Genomic DNA, 25,286 nt, shown 5'->3' on the forward strand with positions numbered 1-25,286 from the left:
TGGTTCCACGGTAGAAGGTTGTCATGATGTGGACTGGTGCTCTGGCTCTTCTCAGTCTGCGGAGGAAGTAGAGGCGCTGCTGAGCTTTCCTGGCCAGTGATGCGGTGTTCCTGCTCCAGGAGAGGTCCTCAGAGAGGTGCACCCCCAGGAACCTGGTGCTGCTCACTCTCTCCACAGCAGCTCCATTGATAGTCAGTGGAGGGTGCTGGGTGGAGGCTCTCCGGAAGTCGACAACAATCTCCTTTGTCTTCTCCACGTTCAGAGAGAGATTGTTGTCTCTGCACCACTTGGCGAGTTGGCTCACCTCATCCCTGTAGTTTGACTCATTGTTGTTGTTGATGAGCCCCACCACAGTCGTGTCATCCGCAAACTTGACGAAGAGGTTGGTGTTGTGTGTTGGTGTGCAGTCATGGGTCAGCAGGGTGAACAGTAAGGGGCTGAGCACGCATCCTTGGGGAGCCCCTGTGTTCAGCACGATGGTGCTGGATGCGCTGCTGCCGACCCGGACTGCCTGTGGTCTTCCTGTCAGGAAGTCCAGCAACCAGTTACGGAGTGAGGTGTTTAGTCCTAAACAGTCCAGTTTCTGTATCAGCTGCTGGGGGATGATTGTGTTAAAAGCTGAACTGAAATCCAAGAACAACATCCTCACATATGAGTCCTTAGAGTCCAGGTGGGTGAGAGCTGAGTGGAGGGCGGTGGAGATTGCATCATCAGTGGACCGGTTGGCCCGATATGCAAACTGGTACGGGTCCAGGGAGGGAGGTAGGATGGATTTGATGTGCTGCATGACTAACCGCTCGAAGCACTTCATGATGATGGGGGTCAGTGCCACGGGGCGGTAGTCGTTGAAGCACGATGGGGAGGTCTTCTTTGGGACCGGGATGATGGTGGTGTTCTTGAAGCAGGTGGGGACAACAGCTTGGCTCAGGGAGGTGTTGAAGATGTCTGTGAGGACATCTGTGAGCTCCTCTGCACAGTCCTTCAGCACACGACCAGGAATGTTGTCCGGTCCTGCAGCTTTGCGAGCGTTGATCCTGGAGAGGGATCTCCTCACGCTGGCTGGAGTCAGGGACAGCACCTGGTCATCTGGAGGGGGTGTTGTCTTCTGTGCAGGTGTGGTGTTGTCGGCTTCAAACCGTCCAAAGAAGTGGTTCAGATCGTTCAGCAGAGTGATGTTGTTGTCACAGGTCTGTGGTCGAGGTTTGTAGTCCGTGATGGTCTGTAACCCCTGCCACAGGCTCCTTGTGTCTCTGCTGTCGGTGAAGTGGTGGGTTATCCTGTTGCTGTACTGCCTCTTTGCAAGTCTGATGCCACGGGACAGGTTGGCTCTTGCTGATCTCAGACCAGCCTCATCACCTGCTCTGAAAGCAGCGTTCCGGGCTTTCAGTAACCGATGGACTTCCCCCGTCAGCCATGGTTTCTGATTGGCCCGTACTGTGATGGTCTTGGTGTCCGTGACATCATCAATGCATTTGCTGATGTAGGCAGTAACAGTGTCTGAGTACTCCTGTATGTTGATGTGGTGGTTGTAGGTGGCTGCCTGCTTGAACATGTCCCAGTCTGTGGTGTCAAAGCAGTCCTGGAGTGCTGAGGAGGCACCCTCTGGCCACACCCGTACCTGCTTCTGAACCGGTCTGGTGACTTTGACCTTAGGCCTGTATGCTGGCATTAGCATAACAGTGATGTGGTCCGAAGCGCCGAGATGGGGGAGGGGTGAGGCCTTGTATGCTCCTCTCAATGTTGTGTAAACCTGGTCCAGTGTGTTGTTTCCCCTTGTTGCAAAGTCAATGTGTTGGTACACATTAGGAAACACTGTTTTGAGATTTGCATGATTGAAATCTCCAGCCACGATGAGAAGTCCCTCTGGATGGGCAGTCTGCTGTTCACTGATGGAGCTGTACAGTTCACTCAGTGCCTTGTCTCTATCATTGTTGTTACAGCTGGGAGGGATGTAGACTGCGACCAGCAGGATGGCAGAAAACTCCCTTGGTAGATAGAAAGGCCGGCACTTGATGATCATAAACTCCACAAGGGGTGAACAGTGTCTGCAAACCACCACAGCATCCTGACACCAAGCATCCCTGATGTACACACAGACCCCGCCACCGCGGGTCTTACCTCCTTCAATGAGGGCTCTGTCTGCTCGGTGGCACGTTAGCCGGTCGAGCTGGATGGCGGAGTCCGGTGTGTTGTTGTTCAGCCATGTTTCCGTGAAAACAAAAACACAGCACTCTCTCACAGTCCGCTGGGTCGATCTCATGAGCTGTATGTAATCCAGTTTATTGTCCAAGGAGCGTACATTGGCTAGTACGATTGATGGAAAAGCCGGCTTGTTCGGGTTAGCCGCTAGCCTGGCCCGGATACCTCCGCGCTTTCCTCGCTTCTGCCTCCTCTCGCACCGCCTGCGGCGCTTCCTCTGCGGGTGAGCTGCAGTAGTGGGGGTCGGCGACGATGCGGGCCGCTGGAGAAGGCCGAGGTTGTGAAGCTCCTCAGCGTGGGTCGGGTTTATCTTCCAGGAAAAAGTATTTCCGATGTCAAAAAGAGTCCTGCGGCTGTATGTGCGCCTTAGGACGGACAAACGCGACGAAAACGTAAAATTCCTCGAGCACACCGAGGAAGACAAACACGAAAAACACGTAAAACACACCATTTCGGGACAGAGAGGGGCCGCTGCGTCCGTACGCGCCGCCGGCTAGATAATGATTGAGTAAGTAAGGAGTACACATGAATTTGTAGAGTGAAGGAGTACACATGAATTTGTAGAGTGAAAGGAAGAAAAAGAAGAAGGAGAAGAAAGGGGAAGAAGACGGAGGAGGGATGATGGGAAGAAGGAAGGAGGAGGCATTGATACCCAAAGTTGCTGCAAAGCAGTTCAAATTTAGTGCTGCAAGCAGGACTTTAAGCATAATAAAAACTCATAGCAGAAACTTTTTGACTTAAAAAATATTCAGACTTCATTCTTCATGTGACCTTATGTTAATACTTGCAAGAAAGTTTTTTTCCCTTTCTCTCCCTGATATACAGTACACTCCCACACTGATGTAGGAGTTAAGTAATTCAAACTGACCTCAGAGCTTTTCGCACTGCCTCTGCAGATTCCATATGATCTGAAACTCTGCAGCTCGCACACAAACCGACTGCTCAGTGTTTTGTGTGTGCAGTCGTATCAATTTGTCAGAGATTAAATTTTGTAATGTGTGTGTGTGAAATACCTGGTAGGCGTGGTCAGTGCGGATGTGGCAGAGCGTGGAGGGAGCTGACTGACTGAGCAGTGTTGGGGCGTGGCTCTGCGAACCGTTCATACTGATGTGTTCAGAGTGAGGGACATCGGTGAGCGGCGGAGGGAAGACGGGCGGAGGACCGGCCGTGGTGGGGGAGGTGGGCGTGAGGCTGGACAAACCCTCTGTTAGGCTGTCCATGTTGACCTCGATCTCTGAGTAGTAAAAGTCTTCCTCTCCATCGCTGTAGTCCGAGTCGCTGTTTCGGCTGCAGGAGAGGAACAGTTAGATGCTCATCTGAAACTCTCTAAATTAGGGTTACCTCCATAATTTCAGATTCAGCTTTGAAATGATTATGGGGCATCTCTCTATCAATATATCTGACCACATCTTTATGTCGGCAGTACACACTATACAGGTATATTCTGAGATTAAGTCAGTTTTTTCCTTCCATGTGGGTGCGATGGATGAGTAGGCCTTTGATATATAGCCATTTGGCTGGAAATTAGGTAAAAAACATATATAGGCCTATGTGATAAAAAGCAAACAAAAAAAGGAGAATAATGTGTATTCAATTTCACATAATTTCAGTTGTATAATAATTATTTTAGGGTGTTTTGGAAAATGGTTGATTTTTTTTCTTTTGTCCAAAGCAAATAATAAAACTTTAATTTTACCAAAGATAAACAAACACATTCAGCACAGTTAGCACAATGTGCACATATTCATGATTTTTTTATGATTAACTGTAAACATACAACTAAACACCTATAGATCCCTTTTATTTTAAACTGAATGCTTTATAAACTTGCTTGTTACGTACGGGTTCTGCTTGTTTGCTATGTCATTCTATATGTACTGTATGTTTGTCACTACTGGTTTTACTGTTTTGTTCTTTTTTGTTTTGTTCTTTTTTGTTTTGCCTTTTCAACACCTTGGGGCCAAGGGACTACAGATGAAAAGTAGCCTTTTGACTAATTCTGGCATTTTTACTTGTGTATAACCACATGTTTTATAAAAGAGTTTTTTAAATTTACTAACGTACTACTGATATCCATAAATATAAGCACAGCTGTCAACAAAAAATAAGTTGGAAGAGGAAGGGAGGAAGAGGAAGTTGTTCCTCTTCCCAGCAGCAGGGGGCAGTAAAAGCCAGCGTGCTGCAGATGTCCTAAAACAAACGGCTGGTGATGAAATGACAACAAATGCGAGGACAGTTAGTGGGCCTCTTTCCTCAAAACCCTTACGACTTCAAACTAATGCTTTGACTAAAAGTAGGACTCTCTCTGTCTCACTGCTTCTAGTATGAAATAAACACTAAATTCTCATAAATACAATCCCATTCAATCCAAATGTATTTGCTGGTATGGACTGAGAAATGTTAATAGTTAATTTTTTTCTTAATTGGAAAAGAGAAGCATGAGGCAAATGTTTAGAAGCAGTAATATAAGCGCTCAGGAAGTCAACTTTAAAGACAGGTTGTTGGACAGCATCCAAGCTTTGACAAGTCAGATGTGTGTCACTATTCTTGTCTGACCACATTACTTAAAGCAAAGACTTTACAACTTCTACCCTGAAGCTGCAGAGAAGAGGATTTCTGGGGTGACACGACACAGTTAAGGTCTTTGTGAAGTGAAAATCAAAGCCTGCAGTTGTATAATAGTGTCCACATTTACATAACAAATTCTGACATAAATATATATATATATGGATATAAATAAAAAAACAACCTTTAGTGTTACAATGAAGATCTTCGTTGTGACTCATATACATCATAACATTGCCTGGTGACTGTGCATGTGTGTGTGGGTGTGTATGTTGTGGTTCAGCTAAGACAAAAACTGACTGAGTGCATCACACCACCAAGCAGCATGTGAGACTTTTATTTAAAGAAACACTCAGGTGTTTGACTTGCAACTCACCCCAGGTGGACGGTGCGGATGTGTCGCTGGATCCCTGAGGAGGTGCTGAGGACCTTTTCACAGTTCTTCCACAAGCACTTGAACATCACCTTCATGGAGTTCTGAAAGAGACAAAACCACCACCAGTCAGAAAACGGCTGATTTGTACAACCTGTAAGCGTCAATATCAACACAACAAAGAGAATTTGAGAGAATTAGTGTGATGGGATAATATAATCTCTGATGTCTGCGCTTTCATGCAAAAACATCTACCTTTGGTTTATCTATTTAATCCTTTATTTAACATCCTTGGGTTGTGAATCATTTTCTCAATGGTGAAAAAACACCAGTTGTCAGCCATGGTAGTCACAGTGATGAAACTGAATGTAGCCTTCTCTTGGAAATAGAGATTTATATGCCCAATACATTGTCATGTTCCTCTGTGTGGATCTCATTGGCAGCCTCAATACAAAGGCCTTCGTGGGAGATCGAGTGCCACTCTACAAGGGGCCAAACACTACACCTCATTAGACAGCTATTAGAGCACCGAGCCTATAAAAATAGAAACCCAATATGTGACAAGTTCAGACACATACAGAGTAAAAGGAGAGAGACAGATAAAGACAGGGACAATGAAACGGTGCCTCTCTGCCCACCTCACAGTACTTTCATATCCACTCACAGATTGATGAGCTGCATAAATGCAATATTTTGATTCATCATTATGGAAACAGTTTGATATTATCTCACAAAATACTAAATATACATACATGTACACTTGTACTTCCCCATTCTACACCTGCAACACCCACGTTGACCTCTTTTTAACCTCTGAGCTTTTGTAAATAACTCTCCTATCTGATTCTACATTAGACCCGCGGTAACTCTCCTTGGTTCATAAGCAGGCCATGAGGAGATGGATAGATGGAGTGGGTGTTTTTATTTCAATTCATTTTCTCTTTTCGCATATCAGGTGCTGGCAGCTGTCCCATGAGCAGGCAGGGGCCTGCATCATCGCTAATGAAAGACAGTGGGTGTGTACTCTCATTATCTTTCAACATCCCCTGAAGAAAAAAGGGCAAGAAAAGGGAGAGCCGGGAACACTGAGCAAGATAAGCGAGTGTGGAGAAGATTTTTATCAATGGCTATGTTGACTACCTGTGACTACTATTCCTCTGAAGTATTCCTTATTGACATTCATTCCCTTTAATTCAATTCGACAGCAACAAGCCATTAAACTGCTCAACGCATGTTCCCACCATACTGTTTAAGACAACCCTCTTAATAAAAATGACACAGCAAAGTCTTTAATCCCACAAACAATCACAAATCACTTAATTCCCTAAGCGTTTTTCTTGCATCTTAACACTGTTATAGTGAGACCGGTGATTGCCATGTTTAATAATCCTCTTAACCCACGGCCTGCACAAACTCAAACAGCCTACAATCAAAGGGGCAGCTGCTCACAGAAGGTTTAGACCTCTGGGGTTGGCTTCAGCTATATACAACACAAAGCTAGCCAGCAGGTTAGCTCATATTTTAGCCCTCTTCCACACAGCTTGTGTGTCCATATTCCTCCCAGCATCATCACACTTAATTTCCTGTCTGCTTATCTATGGTATGGCATGGCTCTCACGCAGCATCGTCCTTGCAGGCTTTCTGGTTTATATATTCGGCAGCTCAATAGACTTCACTGCTCCACTCCAGGGAGGTTGAATTGCAAACTCCCACATATTGTACAGTATATGAGCTCTCCTCTGTCACTGTATGGCTGGAGGAAATATTGAGATTCATTTCTCCTCTCCTCCTTTACACCCACAGAGTCTGACTGTCCTCGTTTTTACGCATTCCCTTGAACCTTTTGTTACTTCCTGCTGCTCATCAGTCCCCTCTGCTTCATTCTTACTGAACCTTCCCACCTCTCTCCCTGAAAGACAGAAAATGGGATGCAAAGCTTCTCGACACTGAACACATTCTGACGTTCTGGACTGTTTCTATGGCAGAATAACAAGAAGAGGGAGAGAAGTGAAAGAGAGAACATAATCGATCATCCATACAAGCAGAAAATGACAGGCCTTATGTCAGAGGCTTTTAAACTGCATGGTGCTTACATTTTCTGAATGCTTCCAATGGGTTTTCAAAGGTCTCTCCCTGCTACTACTTTATAGAAATAACAAAAGCACATTAGTTGTTTCTCTACAAATGTGCCCATGAAGTATAACTCAGCATGTAATAATTTTAGGTATATGTTAGAAGTGGACTGGACAGCATCCGGGGTGGCTGTAATAACCACAAAACCACAGCTGTGTCAAGCAACTGGCAGTGTCAAGAAACTGTGCTGTCAACTTATTTTTTGGATTTTAGTTTATTATCTTCATGACACGTTGTTTGTCTTATCAGATGTGTGTAAAATACAATCAGAATAATAAACAGATGTGTTTTCTGATCTGCTCCTTTAAAGTGCTGTGTCATCAAACCATAAACTCCTGCCTAAGCACATGTGCAGATATTTCACAATAAAAGCATTCCTGCTGTTCAGGAGTCATAATCAAGTCTTTAGCCGAAACAACATTGGACAAAACATAAAAGCAAAAACTAATGTGGCTTATTAAATCAAACAAAATCTAATAAAGCATAAAGATAAAAGTAAACAGCGTTCAGTTGGTTTAAATCTAGAGATGTCAATTTTTTTTACCTTTTCTTTTTCTGTTTTTTTATGGTAGGGTTGGGCTCCCAGTCGCAAAAGGTAAAGAGATAAAAATTAGGGCATGACTGATATATCGATATTATAGGCTGATATTGGCCTAGCACATATATATATATATATTGGTATCTGCATCTATGTTGCCCGATATGCAACAACATGAAAACTTGTTTTTGAAGTGATTATAATGCAGAAAAAGTTACTTGGGATAATTCAGAATTGTTACATTATTAGTGAAGTTTACTGTTTCAGTGCACTGGCATAATTTAAGACAATAAATAAAAAAAATAAAAAAATTCACCTGTATAAGAGCTTTCCTCCGTTACATGTCTTTGTCACAACTGTTTAACAATAACATTCAAGGGATCAAAAGTGTGTTTATGTTAGCCTACGTATCAATATGTGAATTTTTTAGCTCGTAATATCTGTTTTTAACCTGACACGCCAGATGGTTTGATTCTCAAAAAGGTTTGTTTCACAAATCTATCTGGGAAGGAAGCGCTAGACACTGTTTGGAAAAGGGCATGTGCTTTCAAAAAATACTTGGAAGGTGATTGGACGAAACATCTGTCTGTAACCATCTATCACAGGCTAACTTCAACCAATCAGATCAACAGTGAAAGAGCTCTACCAGTTGTGCCATTTGCAAAATCAAACTCTTACTGAAGCAAGTCGGGAGAAGAGCAAAAACATCTTTTCTATCAAGAAAAGCCTTCAGTGCCGTTCTTTGCTCTTCTTTTAATGAAGAAATGTTGTCCAGTTCTGATAAAACTGCTGCTATGGCAACATATATGCTAACCTTTATGGGGGCCACTACTGTTTACAAGCTAGCAGTCGCTTCTCGCCGTTGTCACATCTAAACCACGCCCGTAGCTTCCGCCTCTATTTTTCTTAAAGGATGCTGATTGGTTAGATAATTTTTTGACCAGCCACAAAGGTATAGTTGAAGCCTGGCAAGATGGATTTGCGAGATTACATACTTGTGATCTGCATTGGCATTGGCCCCAAAAATCAAGTATCGATTAAAAATATTCTCTGTATATCAGATATTAATTATTTAAGGGGGTAAAATACTGATACTGAATACTGAACAGCAGTGCATTTCGTAGTTTCCTATACCAGTACTCCTACCTCATAAAACCCAAATTATTAATATGACACAAGTATCACACTGCTTTGTGATCATGAGTGAAAAGTGGAATATTACTAAAAAAACAACTAAACCTATTTAATAATGGGATATGACATTAAATGTGTGAACTCCTGTATTGTGCTGATGCTGCAGAACACCAACATCCACCTTTACCTTTCGTTTCCTAGGTATGGGGTCCTCAAACATGAAGTGTGTGCTCTCTGTGACATCCTCACTGACATCATCACCCTGGGACGAGAGCAAGAAGTTCTTGTTGGTGTCGTTGGAAAGAGGTGGGGACGGTGTGGAGGGCACTGATTGGTCGCTGGCATCCCAGCTCCAGTTGCCACTGGTTGAACTGCTGTAGCTGGCTGACAGCACCTCTTTCCAAACCCTGCCGGCTGGTTCTGGGACTGTGAGTTAAAGAATTCACTCGGTTAACTTCTAATTAATGGCAAGACATGGCTTAAAAGAGGATATATGAAGACAGGCAAATGTGAACAGTGTTTGTGGACATTACTTTAAAAGTCCTGAAATAAAAACAACACTGGGAACACCATGTTAGGACAGTATGCAAAACAATCCTGACCCAAATCCTAACTCTGTCATGGAAATGAAAATGCAAAATCTCTAAACTGCGAAAGCCTGTTTGATGCATAAACTCTTATATCATTCATATCTAATATATACTACACTTTACTGCCCTAACATTTTCCATTTAGCTATACTGAAATCTGTCCATTAAGCCCACCACAGCTTTAATTTCCTGGACAAGGTACTATATTATTTCTCTAAGTCTTGGCCCACAAACCTCTCTATGCGCTTTGGCCTGTTGGCCACCAATCCCATTATACTTCATATATAATAAAATCATAATCGCACAGGCTTGATTTGACTTTCACTAGCAAAACATAGCAAAAAAAATAAAGCTAAACCCTGACACAGAAGAAAGCTTAAAATCACGTACTGTATGTTGGGGATTAACTTATACAAACTAATAACTATTTCATATAGAAATGTAAGGAGCTGAATCCCAGTTCATATGAATATGTAGCATAGATCAATTTGTGTATAAGGATTACTCAACAATATTACTACGGCACATGGGTGGACCATAAGTCTCCCCCATAAGAGAGAAACATATCACAGCATGGCCTATTTCAAATCCTAAAAAATACAATATTGTGTACGATCACATAAAATGACTCTTAAAGTCAAGCTACATAAAATCATACAAACTGGCTGATGATTTTAATGTTGAAGCTAGCTTTTTAAGGACCGTCAGAGAGGCGTGGAGTGAGTGGTGTCTTCATACCACAAACAGATGTTTTTTATAAGGCTTGACCAAACTGTTAAAAATTGAAAATATCAATCACAATACATTATCTGCAACACTTAGGTCCTCCCAAACCCACAGCATCATCTGACAAAATATAATGATTGCTGAATTCTACCATGAAAACTTACTTTGCTGAATTGGTACAGCAGTATTAAACGGGGTGATGTGGGAAATGAACTGCTACATGTTGCCTTACTGAGAGTAAATACAGTTGCCTTGGTTTAATGCTGAGCTACAAAGAAAAAAAAAAATAAAGCCAACAGGACTTTGACCGTCTGGCAGGGTTGGCATGGTGATGGCAACCACACGAATACTGGAAGCAGCAAAATGAGCTGTGGTGATAGAGTCAAGGCTGAGCAGTTGGCACTAAGGGCTGGGCTTGGGAAAGCAGGCATATATACAAAGATAAGGGAGTAGTGTTAATAATAATGAAGACTGCCTCCCATTAGATGAATGCAGATTAACACATTAACAACTCGGCAGATCAGGCTGTGCCCTGGTACAATAACATCAAGTGATTTATGATAAGTTGTTCTTCCCACTGTCCCCCGTGCCACCTGACAGTGAGTGACCCTCAGCATTATTTGAAGTGAGAGACCTCAGTTTGTTTTAACGGTGGATGAGTCAGTGTTTGATGAAGTGGCTTCCACGTCAGGTGAGTTCAAGGGAGAAAACAGCTGACGCAGCGATGTTACCTGTGGGTGCAGAGGATGGGTAGAGCACCAAAGGGGATGTGGACAGTGAGGTCAGGACGGTGGCAGCCATCACCTCCTTATCAGCATGACCTGAGGGCTTCCTGCAAAACACACAAACATAGATTGACCACACAGGAAAAAGTCAGGTGCTGTCAGGACATGTTTGAACAAATCAAACTTCAGCAAAACAAAAAAGTTTGTTATTTTGACAAAGTAGTGGAAAATTATTTAACAAGAAAAAGCCTACTATGAAACTGGATAACTATGAAATGGATAACTGAAGAAATTGTATTCTTTAACCCCCATAATATAGAAATTTGGACAATGCAGCAAACAAATCTGATAAATCAAGTAGCAAGAGCATTGAGAATTACATGATTATATATGTACAGTAAATCTAGGGCAATATTCTGTTTGTGTGTTTGTGTTCGAGTATGTAGCACGTGTGTGCACATGAGGATGTATTGGAGAGCCTCTTCAGTGAAGGGGTTTTGTGGTGTGTTTCTGCACAGCTTGTGCAACCTCGCTTAGCGAGAGGGAGAGATGCTGCTTCCTCCCTTCCTGCTCAGTACACCCCATGCTGAGCAGTCCACCCTCAGCTTAAACCTTATTTATACTGCCCATTGGAACAAGCACCGTCGCACATATGCATGCACAGGGAGCCCAGAGAGTGTGCCTTGGCACACGATATTCTCATAAAAATGTGACCAGAACAACAGTCTTTTGTGTCATCCTGCAGTGAAGCACAAACTTCTTTGTTTTGCACAGTTTTTTTCTCTTAATCTGTTCTATCTTGCACTTTTCACCTCTGTTCTTAATGTCCTTTAAAGCCAAATACAGGGCGAAGAGCTCACCCACGTGCTTGCACACACACACATAAACAGATTCAAATTATCATGTAAAATGCACAAATAGGCGAGCTGTCAAAGACAATGAGGTCAATGCATGTCCGCTATTTCGTGCCATAAAATGCAAATCCAAAATGCTGTAAAATGTAAATGGATTTATACATGAACACTGATGAAGTAACACAAAACAGACACACACATACATAAAAAGAGACAGAGGCAGAGATACACATGGTCTGCAGCTTTAAGAGGTCCTTGTCCCGCCCCCAGACTTCTCCACTACACAACCAGAGTAAACTGGTTTGAGGCATTCTCTCAGCCAAGCCCTAAGCATTGGCAGAGATCCACTTTGAGATTCAGTATACACACACTCACATTTAGCGAAAAAAACTTCACTTTAGAGTCTACAAACTTGTACAGGAGTACGCTGTAAATCAGCAAGCGAATGTGAACCTGCTCACACACACACAAACAAACACACACAACAGACACACTTTTAGAAGTTGCAACAAGACTTTAAAGCATTTATAGACAAACTTTGGATAGCGTCTCAGCTCCCACGCTGATGAGAATATGTTGGATGGGGAGCAAACAGATCGCAGAGGAATGCACCAGATATGAAGGAATCTCTCAGAGACCGTATGAACGCTACACTGCAATCAAAATATGGGTTAATTATCTCTCTCTCTCTCTCTCTCTCCATTATATATATATATATATATATATATATATATATATATATATATATATATATATATATATATATATATATATATATGTGTGTGTGTGTGTGTGTGTGTGTGTGTTTGTTCTGAATACAATGCAGGCAGTTTGCAAAACAGTTATAACATAAAATACCAACATGGAGCGAATCACAGCATGCAAAGAATAATATCCACACCGCAGCTAAAACAGAAGACATAGCCAGAGGAGAGGCGGGTAACACACATATGCACAACACACACATACACATGCATAAACACACACAGAGTCTGGATGGGAGATAAAGAGATAACAAGATTAGCCGTGTCCTGTTTCAGTCATTAGCCTTGTTTTCAGCACTAAACAGGGCCAACCAGGGACATGCTTTTGATTTATGGGCCTCTGTCTCTTTCATAATAACATTTCTTTGCTGTTTTTCTCGTTTTGTGGCGAACATGGACAACGTGTTGTTGTTTTCTATCCTTCAAAATGTAAGTCTGAAGTCTTGGCAATGTAAGGTTTGGCCTGCCTACGGTGTGGAAAAGTGGTATACTAACAGCATACCACTGAACGTCATGCAGATCCGTTTTTTGGTGTGTGTGCGCGCATGAGTGAAACAGACCAGAAAAGAGACTGTAAAGACTATTAGTTGATTCCAGAGGTTATTCAAACTTTGATATTTCTCTCTCTCTCTCGAATACACACACGGATGCACACACACACACACACACACACACACACACACACACACACACACACACACACACACACAAACACACACACACACACACAGGAGGAATACCAACACACTCCAGACCCCATTAATACCTCCCACCCTCCTCAACCCCCTCTGATTTCCTGACATTGAGCTTTATCCTTCCTCTGCTTCCCGGCAGAACCATGATACTCCACCGCAGTTTCACTACATCTGTTGCAAGTGTTTCTGTGTGTCTGTGTGTGCATGTGTTAAGCAATAAACAACGCAAACAGCGTGTTTTGGACACTTATTCTCGGAGGTCCAACTGCCAGTTGACTCTTACTCATGCTGACGGCAGTGATGCTAATCTACTCCTGCTATCAGACTGACTTTGATATCAATGTTTACACCAAGTTAGAAGCAGATGGCTGCCACATTTTGCCACCGTAAAGCCAATTTGTACAGATAACAGTTCATTGCTTACTCTGATGAACACATCAGCGCCTGCAGATACTCCAAATGACACACTCCGCTACGCTCTGTATAACTTCTCGACTGTCTGTGAAATAACTGTGGAGCCATTAAAGTTGGTGGGAGTGGAGGACAGGCTAAAGAGCGAGTGCACTGACGCGACAGTAAATCTGTCTGCATCTTCTTATGGGAGGCTTTATTTTGGTGGAAGTTAAACTGGGGATGCCTTTATTTAGTGTCCAGAAAGAGTTGATTGGAGAGCAGAGATCACTGTCAACAACGTTGGGCTCTGTGTGTGTACGTGTTTGGGATATGTATGTATGTGTGTTTAGGGGGTGGGATGGGAGTTTGGGCTTTTTGGTTTTTCACTCCCCAAAATTGGATGTTTACAAGAGCCTAACCCAACCCTGGTACATTTATGGATCGCAGTAAATTTAATGATGACATGATAAACATAACAATCCTCCCCCACATATGCCGATGAACATGTGTAGGCACATACACTTTTGTAGTGTAGTGACACCATTCATACTCCGTCAGGTTTACGAGCCCCGTCACTGACAAACGTGTACTGAGCACAAAAAACAGTTTGAGTGTGTGCGTGTAGTATGTGCAATTCTGGTTGTCAAACTTGAGTACATGCACAAACAAAACCATACACTCACTCTCTCACACCCACACCATACCCTCCTACCCTCCTTCCTCCCTCAACTGTTATTGGCCTTGTCTAGGCCAAGAACCATCCCTTCTGGCAGCAGCACAACACACAGGCCGACTAAAGTCAACAAGCCAGGCCCAGGCACATACAGAGAGAGAGAGAGAGAGAGAGAGAGAGAGAGAGAGACTATTGCTCTGAGCCAAGGCACAAGTAGCAACAACAAGCTCAGACTGCAGAAAATGGGAGAGTAACAAATGTACAGTGGAGCCTGACCAATATATTGGTTGGCTGATATTATTATTGGCAATCGCAGCTATATTGTTCCAAAATCTCCAATAAATTTTACAGAACAGAAAAAGATGCTTGGGGTAATTTATAATTATTAAATCCCCTGTGAAGTTTATTGTTTCAGTGTACTCGTGTCATTTTGTAAAGTTAAGTTTATTATTAGCTGTAAAGTCACTTTCACGAGTGTTTGATAACCATTAACATTTTAAGGATCAGTGCAAAAAATTGGGCGATACTAGAGCCTGAACGATACTTGATTTTTGGGGGCTCATGCTGATACCGATATTGGGCAGTACAAAATTGCACTTTTGATATATCGGTTGACATGCACACATTATTTGCAATGATCTCTCAACTGAGGTTATCAAACACAAAGATAAGTAATGGAGGCAGGATATTTTACAGTTCAACAATAAACTTTTTTGTCTAAACTGACGTCAGTGAACTGAAACAGGAAACTCACTGGGAATTTAATGATTACAAATCAATCCAAGCAGCTTTTTCTGCATCTCTTAAAAAAAAGGTTTTCATATTGGTAGATAGCAGACAACATTAATGACGATACTGATATATCTGTGAGAGGCCAATATTGGCCAAAACATTTTCTGCAGTATCGTTACCCCACTGCCAGCTGCGCGCTTTCTCATCCTTCTCTCCAACAGCGAGTTGACACACGCTATTTTCAAAGGCCTAATCGTAGCTAGAAAGGTAGTCTCTAGCCAAGAAAACAATGTCGTACCTCACTGTGATGTTTTGTTAAATTGATATTTCAATAAAAAAAATTTCCCTGTGGTATCGAATCTCAATTTTTTTTAGGTATCGTATCACAGTTAGAAATTCCGGTATCACGACGACACTTGTGTGTTAATCACTGTGTTGAGTGAAATGAGCGGATAAGATTTGAAGATGATATCATCTGATCCAAGGTGCAGTAAGTTATAATGAGTCCAGGCTCAGACAGTATTTTTATGGAGTGATTTTCTTAAAAGATTAACTTTTTATTAGTTGGATACACTTGGAAGAAAACTTCCAGCACAGTGGATTTCCACACTTGTCCTGAAAGGACACTTGGACTTTGATACTGCAAATGGTGATACGATTCTGCCGTGTTGCTGTTTGGCAGCCCCCACCCACCACCCCCATCCAATACTACTGAGGCCTCTCCACTGTTGTTGGGGAGAAGACTGGGCCTTCCCTCTATATTTAACACAGCACCTCTACTCCAGTTACAAGCCTGGTAGAAATCCCCAGGATGAGCCTGGTTAATAGCACATATTGCCCTCAGTACAAGCCCACTAACAGTTCACACCAACTGCCACAAAACACACTCCATAACTTTGAAAGGCAACTAGCAGGCCACACACACAGCTAAAAAAAAACCTGATTTGTTTATCTGTGGTGCATTGAACTTTCTATGGTGTGTTTTTCATCTCAGTTTTTCTGCCGAACCTTATCAATCCCTCTCCTGCCCTGCATGTGTATCTCACCTGTTTGGCACAGCCAAGACTTAGTTTACCAGACCATGACTTCCCATGACCCCCTTCTTACACACAGCTTTCCTGTTTGTGAAGGAGCAAACTATGAATATTATGAAGCATGGAGCCTTCTAGTCTACAGGTAGATGCGGTGATGGTTTCATTCTCAAAAGGCTGACATCAATTTAAACCCCAGACAACAACAAGGTCTATCTTGTTTACCAGGAGAAGAAATATGTCATACGAACTGCTTGGAAGAAACCGCTTTCATAAGGTCAAGAGAAAAGAGGAAGACCAAGTGGAAAGGGCTGGGCAGTATCAGCAGATTTCATTGTTTTGAGTTGGCTAACCGCAAAGCTCATCCGTTTTACATCAGGATGATTCAAAGCTGTGCAGAGTTCAGTGAGGAAAGACTAGTTTTCACTGGGGTTGTATACTGCCAACAATACGCTCTGATCTTCCTCTTAGCCCCAGTGGTGATCGCTTTAAATAGCTCTCATCCATCCAGTGTGGTCATGTGATCGATGTGATCCCCAAAACATGCATCAGGGTGTATTTGTGTGTCTCTGTATGTAGTGTATGCATGTGGGCCGACTTCTCCATATCCAAAGCAGCTGCGTGTGCCTCAGATTGGCATTGAGACTGGCGTATGACCTTCGCAGTCAAAGAGTTGAAAAAACAACAAACAAGCACATGAAAACAAGTCCATGTTTCAAACACCACTCTGTTTGGGTTGTGATAGGGACACACATTCGCTGCACAGTGACCCTGTTTTCATACTGCTTTCTGTCTCTGCATGTTTCTCCCTTTATTTCTCTTGAACACAAACAAATGCAAATGCACACAGTGATGGAGATATGCGGACCAAAATTAGGAGTAATATTTCCAGTCATGAGATAGACTTTTTTCCTAAGGCGAAGCTTTTCTTTAAAGCATATGTTCACATCGCTCGTCCTCACGCACACTCAGAGGGAGAGAATGTGAGGGAGGATGACAGAGAAAGTGACGGGAACCACAAAACCACAAAACCACAAATGCATTGTTAACCATTTGTCACGTGTCTGATCTTTTTTTCCTTTCAGCCTGTTTAAGGCGCAAGGGATCCAGATGCTGGCTCTACAGGGAATTTGGATTATGTTATCCTGGAGAACAGGAATCATAGATGAAAATGCAGAGGAAAGCTTTTGAAAATGTGACACATCTTAAGTAAAAACAGTGCAGGGCATGGTATGATGTTGTCAAACTGGTATATCCTGTATAATGAGGTAACATTGTGACAACTGAGGCCATTGGAACTGACCAGGCTGGTGTTGACGATCGTCTGCCTGCTGTGCAGCCCCGTCAGCTGCCCCATCCATACCCACTATAAATAGAACACCCACTGCTCTCCATTCCCTACGTCCCCCATCATCCTGCCTCCTCTCCACTGTATTACGTAATGCCCTTAGTCCCTCTCACTCGATCTCACTTCCTCTCTTGCTCTGCGGGCAGATGGCCGTGATTGGCAGTAAACAGTCTAAACCCCCGACCCAACACAAGCCTGAGCCCCCGTGTTTACATCAGTCACTCTTTCTGTTTCCTGTTCTGTATTTCTGTCTCTTTGTACAATATAAATATCTGGGTAGGCATTTTCGTAGGGGATGTTCGCTATTAGTCACCCAATGAAAATGTCGTTGTAATAATCAGAACAGTTTCCAAATGTTTTTTGCTACATTGAATATTGTTTTCAGTAAGTGTTATTTGTTAACTTTCATTAAGTGAGGTGTTGTCATGTTTTGTAAGATTGTATTTTTCTTTTTTTCTATTATATATTTCTAACTGTCAATATTATTCATGATGATCGTGCAGACCAATATTGTACTGAGGTCTCTGATATTCTGTGTTTATAAAGAACAAAACAATATGATTCGATTTGACTATTTAACTGATTTCTGAGCCGACAGCAGTCTAAGTTTGAACCTCCGTTCAAATACCTAGACATTTAGAACATCCCTAATCTTGGTAATTCACCCTCTGCAGTGCAGTCTACACACATGTTCTCCCCAAGCGTCTAGTCCCCTGGAGAGGGAGAGGCTGTTAGACAGGAGCCGTGTCTCTTTAATGTGGGCTGTGAATGTAACGGCTATTCAGTTGCAGGACAAAAAGCCCTCTCTGTCTGTCTCTTGATCATCGAATGCAATCTGTAGCCTTAGGGCCAAGCACAAACAACGGACAGCTTTGTTTGGGCAAAATAATAGAAGATAGACATGGAGCAAAAGGCATGATTCGCACTGTGGTGACTGACTCCCCATGTCTGCACACTATGTCATAAACTACACAAGATAGGATTATATAAATATATTTCACTTTAACAGCAAACTGGCAGGTTGAAAAGGGGTTGCTCTGTTTGCAGCAACCTGTATTGACATCCCACCTGGAGATCAGAGCCATGCTTGTAGTGCACGTTTCTCGGAGAGAAAATGTTGACACAGCAGAAGCAATTAACTGGCTGACGACAGAGTAGATCATGACGCACTACCTGACTTGCATGCCATGCCCACATCTTGTGGTAACAGCTAGTCATGGGGATACTGTGGGTCATTACGTTTGCAGGGTGAGCCTTACACAAGTCAGTACAGTGCTGGCAAACACAGTTCAGACACGTTAATCGTATCATTCATAGCACACAGACATGTCCTGGTTTTACCCCTTAAAAACCCCTCAACAAGTCTTTAATGAGTTATCTGTCATAAGTTTAAGCCTGACTTCTGTCTACTACTTCTGCTTTAAGACATTTAAGGTAGGGAATACGATTCTGGAGAAAAATGGTTGATTGTTGAGTGTCTGTATTTGATGACCTGGGAATGAGACTCAACTGTCATTCAACTGTCCTTCCAGGATCGTCTTCCCTATCTTTGAATCAGGGTCCACTTGTCCTGGAAGATTTTAATGTCTTGGAAAAATGGGAGAAGTTACAGTCAAATATTATCTGTGTATTGAGCTTAAAAACAATTGACATAGATTGCTCATGCTATCAGTCTTTCTCCAGAATTGCTTACTCCATCTTTAATACAATTCAAATTATGAATGGAAAGCATGCTTTAAAACGTTAAAATGTTAGTTGCATGACTAATACGATTTAAAAGGTGACAATATGTCAAAGAAAATTATAAAATTAGTTATCTATAGATGGAGAATTACCTGTTTGATTTGTTAATATGCTAATTCACCTGTGATGCTCGTGTCTCTGGAGAAACTGCCGGTACCTTACTCTTTTACCCCTATATCACTTCAGGCTACACAACAAGATTAACTTGTAGCTATAGCAACTTCCCTCACAACTTCTGTCAGTCCCTTCCGATAACAATGTTGTTGCTAGGGGAATGCAGGGCAGTCTCTTAGAGTGGTGACCTTAGATTTTTGTTCATCGCTTCTACTGACAGAGAATAAACAAGATGGGCCCTTCTGCCTGAAAGCACTGCTTCTTTATCAACATTTTTAACTTGAATCATGAGTCGATGTGGTGAGCCAGAGAGGTCAACAGAGCGGAAGTCGTTGGTTGTTTTTTAACATTCTTCCTGAAAAGCACTGTTATTCCTGCCTATAATTGATTACAATCGTATTTCCAAACTCTGGGAAATTTTCAGACTGAAATTTGGATTTTTCTTGCGGACAATTGAGCTGTTTGTTCTATGGAATCAAGTAACAAAAGTTAAACTGGCATGTCATCAACTAAGATTGTTTTCCTTTGACTTAAACAAGATAAGGGAGAACAAGTTGGGGAGGAAGTCATGTCACAAACCTAGATGTGAAATTCAGGGCAGGAAAGGACAGATCACAACCAAAGTTCCAACACAAAGAAACATGTCTTGAAACTTGGAGAGCAGATTAAAATGGCGGAGGGCCCTGAACAGAGCGGTCAGTTCTCTCTCTGCAGTGCTCATACTCTTATTTTGTTCCTCATTCTTTACTTCCCACTCCCTCTCTTGCCTGCTCTTGAGATTTGCCCTTCTGCCATCACAAGCCAGAGCAGGCCTTTGCCTGGTTTCCTGTGTTTTGCGAAAGCAAACTAATGCTGTTCCAAAGCCACTCTGCTCTGCTTACTCTCATGAAGCCAAATATCTGCAGGGCAGCATCAGACAGACAAAGACTCCAGTTAGTAAAATAAACTGATCACTATCTTTTTCTAGAAAGAGAAAGTGAGGGAGCCGGATCACAGAAGAAGAAAGTCCTTAAAATGAAAAAAGTGCAGTTAGGGGATGAATGGCTGCAGACTTTGAGGAAGTGTGATAAGTAGGGTTGGACGGGCGATCATTTATATTTTCATATTATTCAATTGTGGTTCCTCAAGATTGACGATAGGTGATACTATTGCCAGAGGGCGAAAGAAGTAGGAGGGGGTTGGGGGAGAGCCATCAAGCCACACCGGTGATTGGCAAGCAAGAACATGTTAGTTAGTGTCAAAGAAAACCATAACTTGTATTTGGGATATTAAGGGTTATTATAATACTAAAGGAAGATTCTGAATCTTAATGGCAATACTCCTGGTAAAATACATGTAAAGATAATTTTAAAAAGATCTTAATATATCATAAATAATATATATGCTGTAATACTGTATGTACTCTTTGTCATTAAAACTGGTGTATAAACTACATTCTATGAGTGTTTACGACTTCTACACTTCCAACCAAACCTAGACTAGGTTGTTAAAGTGTTGCAATCTTCTCTAACTGTTAAAAAAGAGGAATTTACAAGTGAGTGTAGTAAACAGAGAGTGTAAACAGTGTTTGCCTGTTGGGCCAAAGCCTGTGAGTTTACTCTGCAGTGAAAATGACTAGTGTATGTACAAATTTTACCAGTCAGTCAATTGATATCCATTGTTTTAATGGCTGATGAGTGAAGCAAATCCACTTGCCAATTACTTGCATATTATTAGCAGCATTTGGCTGGTGGTTTGTGCTTATTTCATGCGCTGGTCAAGGGGTCTAATGTAAGGAGGCATTTTTTATTTGGACCATATATAATCCCCAAATTTGTAATTTTTTTTTATATTTCTCAAATGACAGTGAGTGAAAAACATGATGATTTGCTCACAAACTATTAAGTATCAGAAAATTTTTATAACTTACATACATGTATTGTTGTGTCGTATCAGTGTATTAAAATCAGTTTTCTATTCTTGTGTATTACATTTTAGTGGTGAGCCTCTAAATTCAGGATGTGGCCTCAAACCTTTAGTAGCCCATTCAGAATTGGACACTAACTAATAAAGGAAGGAAAAAAAGGCCAAAAAAACCACATCTTTAAAAATTTAAGTCTCCCAGTGGATCGTCTGGCTCTGTGCCTACAAAAGCCATTCACCTCTCTACAAATTATCAGTGTTTCAACATCCTACAAGAGGAGGCTGTGACACTTTTGGGAATAAGCAAAGGAAAATGGCCCCTCTTTCACCCTGCAACGCCAGCAGTGGGATAATTAATAAGATGAATGGAGGCAATTAAAGCACATTATGGAAACACTGGAGAGATGATGATGATGATGATAAGACTGAGCATCTACCTAGTCAGCTCTGAAGAGACGGAGAGCTGCTCCTTTGTGAGACATCTGAGTATATTAATCCCCTGACTCTGGATCAGACTGCATCCTTTACAAACATGTTGAAATATGATGGCTGAGTTACACAAAGCAGGATGAGAATGACTGCTAGTTGGATGCAAATGGCGGGTCTCGCTGTGAGAATTGTGCATTTTCTAACAAGGCCAAACCCGGCAATGGTCAGATTAGGGCTCCCAAACAGACAAGCAGACAGATGGGAGCGCTTGCCAGACACAGCAAGCAGCCCTGGCCCAGGGAAAGTCATGCCTTGTGAGACTGAAGTGTTTTTCTGTCAAACAGTCAGGCCTCTCTACAGCCAAGCCTCTTCACTGTCAGACACACAGATTCAGAATACTGACTACTGCAAAATCTTGAATTGCTGACTTAAGAATGGTATATAAAAAGACACACTGGCGAGGTTTGAGGCATGACATTTTGAAAATCTACAGTTCCATGGCAACTGAGCAAATTTAATCTGCTGATGAAGGCTGTTTGATAAGGTCAAAAGCACTGGAACAAGTGAGTAATTGGACCTTCAGTTGAGATAGGTTTTTCTTCTGCTGTTCAAAAGTACTAAACAAGCTGTCAATCTTGGTATGGTAAAGTATATCTAAATTAAATTTACATAAACATCAGCAGATAGGATGTAGCCAATTAGGGCAGCCACAGTTTAAAGGATGGATAATGATGTCGTTTGGACAGGAGAGAGGAGCCTTGTGTTAAGCTAGTGAGGATTCAGAGGCTTATAACAGATCCAGCTTCAGATATACCAACATGCCACCACACCTCACTCATTCACACACACACACACAAGACGTGCAGACATGCACGTACTTGGCACCTTGAGTCCCCATTGGAGTATCTACATTCTCTGGTAAATCTGGTCAAATGTTAAGAAGCTGACATGAGCCCTTCCACCCCCGCAAAAGGAGAGCTGAAGTGAAACCAGAGACAGAAACAGCTGCTCAACATGCCAATAAAATGAATAACACTCTCTGCTATAAGTACTGAGATGCCCTTACTTTTCCTTGTTTCACTTCTTCTTTTTCTTAATTTGACAACTTTGACTGACAGTATTGTTGTCACTTAATCATAGCCCAGTTACATTTTCTGCAATTGTACAATGCATGTCATGTGATTATAGGTCATTATAGGTAATAGAACCAAGTTATTGACAAATACCCAAAGAAACCTTTATATCTTTAAACCTAAGATTAATTGGCTGTAATAGACTCAAAATAAGACCACAAAGAAAAATGGATGGTACAATCAAATCTTGTCAACATGCTTGTGAGGGATTTCTTCATGTCCAACTGGGGATGTCATATGACTGATACCAAGCAGGGCATAAAGTGATGAATTCATATCACACTGATGATAATTTTCATTATCAATGAACCTAGTGACCATTTTAGCCATCTAGACCATTTTCTAGATTAATCAAGTAATCATTGGGTCTATCAAATGTTAGAAAATGGTGAAAAAAGGCAATCTGATGTGATGTCCTTAAACATCATAAGTCCTAAACCCAAAGATATTCAGTTTAATATGATATGAAACAGAGAAAAGGATGAACTCTCAATATTTGAGATACTGAAACAGCATTATCTGGCAGCTTTGAGAGAAAAATTTACGATTAATTGATTTTTAAAACAATTTTCTGTTAGCCGACTAAGCGATTGATCGAACAACCCCCAGATACCACCGGGTCCGTCTCTCTTGTGTTACGGCCACGATACGAGCTGATTGCAGCTATTCTAGACAATGCTCCTGTTTCCAACAGCTGCGCCACGACACGTTTCAGCAGCATCCCAGAAGCGGATCTCCTTTCTGCTCCGTGGAGAATACGCACCAAGCCTATTTCTGATGGAAGCGGACTGCAGCCACACCAATCTGCACAAAGCAGATTGAACCAGACAGGAAGTCAGACAGTGGAACTGCACAGTGCATCCAGTCAACTTTCAAAATTAAACACCCTACATAGACTCGGGATAAACAGCACAAGAAAGTTAGAAATATTAACAATAAACAGACTTAAAACAGACAAATAACGAAACCATTTAACAACACAGCCGACTCATCCACAGTAGAAGCACAAAAATCAAGGGGGAAAAAAATACTCTCTAGACAAATAGTAAATCTGTCTAGAACAGGCACTTTCCAAGTCTGGATCGGGCAGTAAATGGATTCTTCTGAAAGTAGGACAGTGAGCTCTGATATCTTAATGCTGCACCAGCCGTAATAATTCAAAGGAGACGATGAGATGTCAAATTGTTTTTGAACTTACTGGCATTATCCGATGCCCTTCCCTTTCTCTCTCTTTGCCTCTGTGTCTCTCCAGCCCTTGCTCTTCCCTCATTTCCTCATGGTGTAATTATGGTGAACAAAACACAGTGTAAACACAAGCTCGTATATATATAGTGACCAGGGTGTTGATTCTTGGTCAAAACTGGATCGGGGCAGATCGGACAGGAACGAGGAAAAAGCAAATGCTGTTAGACAAGAGATCAGCCTAACCCTCTGCACAAATCTCGACAATACAAACCTCATGAAATATGTCAGGCTCGAAAGAACCACACCAATGAATGCCTATGGTATATCAACCAAACAACAAGAAAAAATATGTGCACACTTGCACCTTCAGATGAAAATCAAGTGTGGGTGAGAATGACCACATTGTGAAAATCTCTAGAGCTGCAAAAATTAATCAAGTAGTTTTCAGCTATTAAATTAATCACCAGCTATTTTAATATCCATTTAATTAGTTAAAGGGTAAAGTGAAAATTCAGATTCCAGGTTCTTCAATGTGAATATCTTCTAGTTTTTTTACTCCGCTATGATAAACTGACAAAACAAGATGATTGAGGACGTGATCTTGGCCTTTGGGACACACTGATCGACATTTTTCACATTTTTTTGACATTTTATATACAGAGCAACTCATCTATTAATTGTGAAAATGACCAACAGATTGTCCGACAACGAAAATAATCATTAGATGCAGCCCTAACAATCCGTCAGTATTCCCAAACCCTGGAACAGCTGACTCTCTGAGCTTATGTGGGCGGTGAGCGAGGCTCTGCTCTGCACCTGACTGGACGGCCTTGTACACTCAATGCTTTGTGCAGTGGCATGTTGCTGCTGGAAGCCGCCATCACTAAGATTAAGCGGGGATACTTTCTACCTCCCCCCAGGCCGGAAATCTCCACATTATCTTGGCAGCAGTCAAAGGAGTTCAGGGGTGTGTGACTGCTCCTGTTTAAAGAGACGACTAGGCTCAAAAAGCTTCTCTTGCATAAAACACCTTTAAACACCTTTTCACAGTCAGATTTTTATATTATTTAAATTTTAACTTCTCTCTTTTGCTTTTTTTAAGGACCTGTGGATACCCAGCGTAGATACAAAAAAACTGGATTAGCGAGGTCTAGCAAACCAAAAGAGAAGTTGTGTGAAAAATCTATCTTTATCTTTATAAACAAGTTTATAGCTACAGGGAGGTGACCACAGATCCCAAGCTAATGGGTGAAAAAACAAACACTGTGCACATAAAGCAAGAATCTGTCATCCTCTTCCCCCTCCTC

At 41.9% G+C, this 25,286-nt stretch overlaps 1 protein-coding gene across 2 annotated transcripts in view; it reads right to left on the reverse strand.

Moving 5' to 3' along the window:
- slc2a4rg (SLC2A4 regulator) overlaps nucleotides 1-25,286 on the reverse strand; it is a 40,197-nt gene that overhangs the window by 5,093 nt on the left and 9,818 nt on the right. For both annotated transcript variants that reach the window (XM_073471175.1, XM_073471174.1), the window contains exons 3-6: nucleotides 10,990-11,090; nucleotides 9,130-9,368; nucleotides 5,141-5,241; nucleotides 3,213-3,486 (exon numbers count right to left, since the gene is read on the reverse strand). In XM_073471175.1, coding sequence (XP_073327276.1) covers nucleotides 3,213-3,486; nucleotides 5,141-5,241; nucleotides 9,130-9,368; nucleotides 10,990-11,090 — 715 coding nt within the window. The remainder of the gene's footprint in view (nucleotides 1-3,212; nucleotides 3,487-5,140; nucleotides 5,242-9,129; nucleotides 9,369-10,989; nucleotides 11,091-25,286) is intronic.

Source organism: Pagrus major, chromosome 7, assembly GCF_040436345.1.
Source record: "Pagrus major chromosome 7, Pma_NU_1.0".
Taxonomy (NCBI): domain Eukaryota; kingdom Metazoa; phylum Chordata; class Actinopteri; order Spariformes; family Sparidae; genus Pagrus; species Pagrus major.